At 51.8% G+C, this 6,072-nt stretch overlaps 2 protein-coding genes across 6 annotated transcripts; both read left to right on the forward strand.

Annotated features, from left to right (window-relative positions):
* The first annotated feature begins 1,619 nt into the window (after positions 1-1,619).
* On the forward strand, positions 1,620-3,410 carry LOC144991187 (uncharacterized). Of its 3 annotated transcripts, XM_078945102.1 has the most exons (5): positions 1,620-1,843; positions 2,029-2,331; positions 2,402-2,638; positions 2,728-2,997; positions 3,142-3,410. In XM_078945102.1, exons 1-5 carry the CDS (start codon positions 1,780-1,782, stop codon positions 3,264-3,266), a joined length of 999 nt encoding a protein of 332 aa, XP_078801228.1. In that variant the 5' UTR covers positions 1,620-1,779; the 3' UTR covers positions 3,267-3,410. The 3 variants fall into 3 exon arrangements, with proteins under 3 accessions (XP_078801228.1, XP_078801226.1, XP_078801227.1); XM_078945100.1 differs by having other exon boundaries at positions 2,728-3,410; XM_078945101.1 differs by having other exon boundaries at positions 1,821-2,331; positions 2,728-3,410.
* A 505-nt stretch (positions 3,411-3,915) lies between these two features.
* On the forward strand, positions 3,916-5,851 carry LOC144991188 (uncharacterized). Of its 3 annotated transcripts, none has more exons than XM_078945103.1 (5): positions 3,916-4,185; positions 4,300-4,608; positions 4,697-5,011; positions 5,088-5,369; positions 5,639-5,851. In XM_078945103.1, the coding sequence occupies exons 1-5, from the start codon at positions 4,122-4,124 to the stop codon at positions 5,788-5,790; spliced, it is 1,122 nt and encodes a 373-aa protein (XP_078801229.1). In that variant the 5' UTR covers positions 3,916-4,121; the 3' UTR covers positions 5,791-5,851. The 3 variants fall into 3 exon arrangements, with proteins under 3 accessions (XP_078801229.1, XP_078801230.1, XP_078801231.1); XM_078945104.1 differs by having other exon boundaries at positions 4,046-4,185; positions 4,286-4,608; XM_078945105.1 differs by lacking the exon at positions 3,916-4,185 and having other exon boundaries at positions 4,300-4,425; positions 4,521-4,608.
* The last annotated feature ends 221 nt before the right edge of the window (positions 5,852-6,072 follow it).

Below are 6,072 nucleotides of genomic sequence, written 5' to 3' on the forward strand. Positions count from 1 at the left end.
CATCCTCCCTTTTTCACTTTTTGTGTGTCCTCGTGTGGGTCCATAGACCCTCGGACCATCTTCTGAATAAGTAAATGCTAGGTATATAAACCGAACCTTTTTATGAGTGTCTTTGTTCAGACTTTGAGATCATGTTCCTCTGTCTGTAACCCTGCGTACAAATCTGTGCTGTTTTGTGCGGGGTAAATCTTCACTGTAGCTATGTATTGTCTCTGAGTCTTATTCATTCATTTCTGTGTGCAGGAAACTGAAGGGAACGAACCAACCGAACGTTTTTATTAAAACAGTCCTTTCTAGAAAATCCAATTTTCTCACAGGCAGCATGGACGTCGACTCGGATGAGGAAGTCAACGCAGGACGGCGGTTTGTCCCAAGACGCCGGACCATCGGGACCAATACTGGGACCTCGCCCGAAGGGCCGCAGGCCAGCGTGGAGGATTCCGAGTCAGATTCTGACAACGATCGGGCCATGATGGCTTACTTGAAAAAACGGATCAAAGAGTCCCGTCAGTCCGGGAGCGACAGCAGCGAGCTGGAGTCTGGCGGAGAAAGCGTGGAGTCCTACGACGACAAAGAAATTTTCCCGGCCCACCTTTGGGGTTTCGGGGACCATGAAATCGACTGCGAATGCTGCAACTGCGTCTTCTGGCGCGCAAAGTACCGTCGCAATTACTACCAGAGTAAGCACGGTAGGATCTATTACGATCGCCGGGGGAGAGCCGTCGTACCCAGCAGGCTCACCCTGGACAGCGCCTACTTCGCGTTCGAGGAGTACACGGCCGAGAGGTCCACTTGGCGGGCCGAGCCGAGCCTCACGGGGACGAAATACGAGTCGGCCCGCGGGCTCGGCCTGCTGGTGTTCGGCAACCCTCCGCCGCGAAGGGGAAAACAGACGTTGCCGGGGCCTCCATCTGATTCCAAGTCGCTTTCTTCCCTGATACGAAACCTGACGCTGAGACTGAAGGTCAGAGTGTTCGAGAGCCACAAGGTCGAAGTGGTCGCGTTCAACTGCACGAGAGCCCCGCTAACCGTGGACCTGAGCAGGGCCGGGCTGCGCGACGTCGCGGGGGTCGACCTACTGAGCCCCGACAGAGTGCAGCTGTCCCGAGACGGCAGGTGCTACACTCACGACGCAGACCCTCGGGTCGCCTTGGGTCTATTGAAATGGGCCCCCGTCGTAATGATCTCCAAACACGCAGCACGGAGCCCCGTGCCCGAACTCACCAAAGTGTATTACAGGATCGTCATCGCGCTCGTACGCCTGTGCGGTAACGGCGCCTCCGAGAGCTCGCTGGTCGACCTCTTTGCCAGACTTTCGCCCCTCATCGTCTCCACTCACCTGCGGTGCTAGTGAGGAGCCCTTCGATCGGAGGCCCCCGCCAAGGTGCAGCGTACATGCTCATGTATGTGTGTCGATGAATGTCCCAGAGACACGGCTACGCTACACTGAGATCTGCTTCGGCTGGCTTTGTTTCTGTACTTTTACTTGACTTTTTCACGTTTGTTTGATTGTTTTCAGGTGTCCTTCGAGGGACCTACACATTGTTTTTTTTGTTGTATCGTTGAGTGAAAATAAAATGTATTGTGTTCAGGTGTCTGGTTCTCCTTTATTTTCAGAGGTGAGATAAACTGTGCGCTCGCTCCACCGGGGGTACGGGGTACGGTAGTGTAACCGTCCGTTGGCTCCAGTGGTACTAGGGCCCGCCAGTTCTTATTAAAATCTCGCGTTCCCTTTCGGACTGCTGACAGATACTTTCGTGTATCCCGTCAGAATAAACCATGAGAGGTCTCCCATTCAGACCGTGGCTACTTCTGACTCTCACATGGACCTTGAGCGCAGCGGGTGAGTCCTCTGTAGGCTTGCTGATACTGTTCCTAGCACGAGTACGATCGATGAGCCTGTGTTTTGAGAGGCTCGATTCGATGAGTCTGTGTAGTCAGGTTACAAAGTCGAAGAGGGGCTCGGGAGGGTTGCCGGCTAAATGTTTTTTCTGCTTTCTTTCTTGTGTCGCTGTCACGTTGTTACAGACACCAACATCACCTGTCTCATCATGGAAACCTGCATCTTACCCTGCAGTTTTCAGAGAGGAGACAATCCGATAGTGCACTGGATTAAGGATAACGAGGGCACCCCCTTTCTTTCATATTACAACGCGAACCCTCAGTTCAGGAATGTCAAGGGCAGAGGTTTCTTGTTCTCGGATCAGGTCTCTAAAGGTAATGCCTCACTACGGTTGTCCTGGGTGCAGCTTCACGATCAGGGAAGATACACCTGCTACGTTACAACCCGTAAGAATGAGCGATACACTTATGTCAACGTCAACGTGCAAGGTAAGAGCGGTGAGTGACTTAGGTGACCGTTTAGCGAAAATGCGGCTCTAAATTCTAGTTTCTCTCGCAGCGGCTCCGGTCCTCGACAGTTCGGAGGGGATCAGCCGGGAACGCGAACCGGTTCGGTCGACGGAGCCCACTACGGCCAGCAGGACTTTGAACGCCGCGACCACCCCCCGGTGGTCCACGCAGCCGTTTCCCAACAAGGGCGGCTACCACGGTCCAACAACAGAGAACGTCGACGCGGACCGTGACCGCACAGCGGCGACTCCCGAACGAGACGATGGGGCGACGAAAGAGGCTGAAGGTGAGAGGGGCCGACGGTCACTGTCGAGAGGGAACGCTTGGCCCGCCAAGCAAACAGGTTGCGCTGAGCCCAGGATTCGTTTCTCGCAGCGGCTCCGGTCCTCGAAGTCCGCATGGAGGAGGTGGACGACACTGTCGTCTGCTGCTCGAAAGGGATCTACCCGAAACCCGAGCTAACCTGGTCCACCGAGCCTCCGTCCGGTGGGGCTCTGAACGCCACGACCGCCGTCTGGCGGACCTCGCTGCTGCTCTACGACATCCGCAGCTCCTTGTTACTGTCGCACGAGGACGCTGTCATGGTTTACAGCTGCGTTGTAACCTCTGGCAAGCACAGCAAGAAAGCAACTTTGATGGTGGAAGGTGTGCGAAGCAAGTGGTTCATTTGTTTAGTTTCTTTTTTTTTTGCACCTACTGTTGGACTTCAGATTATGCACGAACGCCAGAGGCGTCACTATCCTCAATCTGTTCTCGCTTTCACGGCTTATTTCTTTTCGTTTTCCTCAGGCAGACTCCGAAAAGTTCTGACGATCTATGTCCTGATCCCCGTCGGTGTCGCGGCTCTCGCAATTTGCCTGGCTCTCGGGATATGGAGCATGCTAGGGAGAACCAGGAGATGCGCTCCCGCCTGACCGTGGGACTCTCGGCGACGGACCTTTCCAATCTGCCTGCTCATGCATTGTTCCAACTTCACAGGCTTACTTTTGCTACGTGAACCCTTGTGTGTGTTCGTTTGATTGCCGTAACAATAAAGACCCTAGAGTCCACCTCTGAAAGATGTCTGTATTTTGTTTTTCTTTTTGCTTTTTCAGTAATGAGAAAGTGTGGTTACGAAAAAATAAAAAGGATGGGGCATGCTCCATGAGCCTTCGAGCGCTTTGCGGCAACCCAGGGTGACCGTCCTACGCTTAACGGGGTTTCACCACGAGGTCGGTAGGGTCCTCCGAGCCCATCGCTTCACACTGCGCAAAAAACAAAAGAAAGGAAACCCAGGTTAAACGTCTGACTAGATTTTACTTTGTGTATCATCTCACACGATTACGTGTGAAAGTAGATAGAAGACAGACAAAGATGGCAGAGAGGTTCAGCCATTGAATCGAGCGGCCTTCACTGTATGAGCATGCCCTTTCGATTCTCGCCTTACGAGTTCTCTGGAATATGTAGCTCGAGAAACTCGGATGCGCCCCGAACTCGCACTTTCCTGACCTGCCTTCAGGGAATTCCCCATCTAGCGTCGGAACGGATTTGGGCGGGTCGAACGAAGCCCTTATAACTCCGCCGTGAATGCAGTGTTTGACTGAATCACCACCATCTGCTACGGTTTTACCAGGCTCCCCGAGCTCCCATTAAACTTCAGCGCCCCCTCGGACGAAAGCGAAGCGGACAGCGAGCGACGACGGTCGAAAGGTCCTTCTGTGTCTCCCACCGCCGACTCCCTCGACCCCAACCGTACTCTATCTGGCCTCAGTCATCAGAGCGGATAAACCATGAGAGGGTTCCTATTGGGACCGTGGATCCTTCTGACTCTCGCGTGGACACTGAGAGCTGAGGGTGAGTGAACTCGTTGTGTTGTGGAAGGCAGATGGTGAAACTTTGATGAATCTTTGTGAAAATGTGTGGGGTTTTGTTTTTCTTGTTTTTTTTTCTTAAGCCGCTGTCATGTAGTTACAGACACCGACGTTACCTGCCTCGTCATGGAAACCTGCATCTTACCCTGCAGTGTTCCGAGGGAGGGCTCCATAACAGTGCGCTGGTTTAAGGATCCAGAGATAGTTCCCTTCCTCACATATGGTATAACAAACCCTGACAGGGGGAATGTCAACAACAGAACCTCCTTGTTCGAGGATCAGATCTTTGAAGGAAATGCTTCAATATTGCTGTCAAAGGTGCAGCTTCAAGACCAGGGATCATACCGTTGTGTCGTTGCCAGCTCGAGAAATGGGCATACCAGAAACGTCAAAGTAATGGTGCAAGGTAAGAGTCGCAAGTGTTGTGATTAAGTCAACCCCTGTGACCGTTAAGCGAAGACGCGGCCCTAAGTCCGAGTTTTGTCTCGCGGCAGCTCCTGTCACCGACGGTCACGCCAAAGAGGGGTTCGACCGGGATCCGAGTCTGGCCCGCCCGACGCCTCCTCCTCCACCTGGCTGGTCGAACGGCGGCGGCGCAGCCGGGGAAGAGGGGTCCAGCCGGGATCCGAGTCTGGCCAGCCCGACGCCTCCTCCTCGGACACACACCATGACCACCCCCCAGCAGTCCACGCAGACTGTCCACGCAATCAGCGACTCCCGGGTTCGACCGACCGAGGTTGTCGACGTGGACCCCAACGAAACCCAGGCCACTGGCAAAGGAGACGATAAAGCGTCGAGGGAGGTGGAAGGTGAGAGAGGCTTTCCATTTTTTATTTATTTCAATTTTTTTTTTTTTTAAATTTGTTTGTTTCTTTCTTCTTTTAGTTTCTGCAGCATCTCCGGTCACCAAAGTCCGTCTGGAGCAGGTTGACAACACCGTTGTGTGCATTTCGGAGGGCATCTACCCGGAACCCGAGCTGACTTGGTCCACCCAGCCTCCGTCGGGCAGGACTCTGAACGCCACTACCGCCGTACGACGGACCTCACGGATGCTCTATGACATCCGCAGCACCGTGGAACTGTCTCCTGAGGACGCTGGCTTGGTTTACAGCTGCGCCGTAGCCTCTGGCATAAACAGCAAAAAAGCGACAGTGAAAATTCAGTTTTGTGAGTGGTGCTCTTATTCATTTATTCATTTATTTATTTATTTATTTATTTATTTATTTATTTATTTATTTATTTATTTATTTATTTATTTATTTATTTATTTATTTATTTATTTATTTATTTATTTATCTTTAACATTTGCATTTAATATCAGTTACGTGAGTGGTGCTCTTATTTATTTATTTTTAACAATTGAATTTATTATTTGCAAAAGCTGATGGACACCATCAACTCTCGGTTTAACGGAACATCTCCCTTGTTCTTCTCAGGCCGACTTCGAAATCGTGTTTTGTTTGTCCTTATCCCCATCGGTCTCGCTGCTCTCGCGATTTGCGCGATCGTCTGGAGGATGCGACGAAAGATGAAAAGGGGATTGGCTCCTGCATCTACCAACCTCAGTGACTTACTTCATAAGACATAAACCCATGTGTGTGTTCATTTGATCACCGTTACAATAAAGACCATCGAGTCCACCTCTGAAAGATGTCTCTGTTTTGTTTTCGTTATTATCCTTTTCAGTGCTGAAAAAGTGTGGTTAGGACAAAAACTATATAAAGGACAAGAAAATGCTATGAGGCACTTTGCACAATGTGGCTACGCCTAGCAGGGCCCCAGAGATTCTGCTTGAGGTCACTCGGGTCCTCCGAGCGCGAACCTGACGCGCCGATCGCTTCAGACGGTGCAGACAAGGAAAAGAGACACA

Source organism: Oryzias latipes, chromosome 3 (assembly GCF_053564925.1).
Source record: "Oryzias latipes strain Hd-rR chromosome 3, Olatipes_Hd-rR_3.1".
NCBI lineage: Eukaryota > Metazoa > Chordata > Actinopteri > Beloniformes > Adrianichthyidae > Oryzias > Oryzias latipes.

What these genes read in the sequence shown, in the direction of transcription:
- LOC144991188 (XM_078945103.1), top strand. Translation starts at nt 4,122, where the DNA reads ATGAGAGGGTTCCTATTGGGACCGTGGATCCTTCTGACTCTCGCGTGG. An exon ending in CGTCAAAGTAATGGTGCAAG is followed by an intron (nt 4,609 to 4,696) that starts GTAAGAGTCGCA and finishes GTCTCGCGGCAG; the next exon opens with CTCCTGTCACCGACGGTCAC. An exon ending in AGCGTCGAGGGAGGTGGAAG is followed by an intron (nt 5,012 to 5,087) that starts GTGAGAGAGGCT and finishes TTCTTCTTTTAG; the next exon opens with TTTCTGCAGCATCTCCGGTC.
- LOC144991187 (XM_078945100.1), top strand. Translation starts at nt 1,780, where the DNA reads ATGAGAGGTCTCCCATTCAGACCGTGGCTACTTCTGACTCTCACATGG. An exon ending in TGTCAACGTCAACGTGCAAG is followed by an intron (nt 2,332 to 2,401) that starts GTAAGAGCGGTG and finishes TTTCTCTCGCAG; the next exon opens with CGGCTCCGGTCCTCGACAGT. An exon ending in GGCGACGAAAGAGGCTGAAG is followed by an intron (nt 2,639 to 2,727) that starts GTGAGAGGGGCC and finishes CGTTTCTCGCAG; the next exon opens with CGGCTCCGGTCCTCGAAGTC.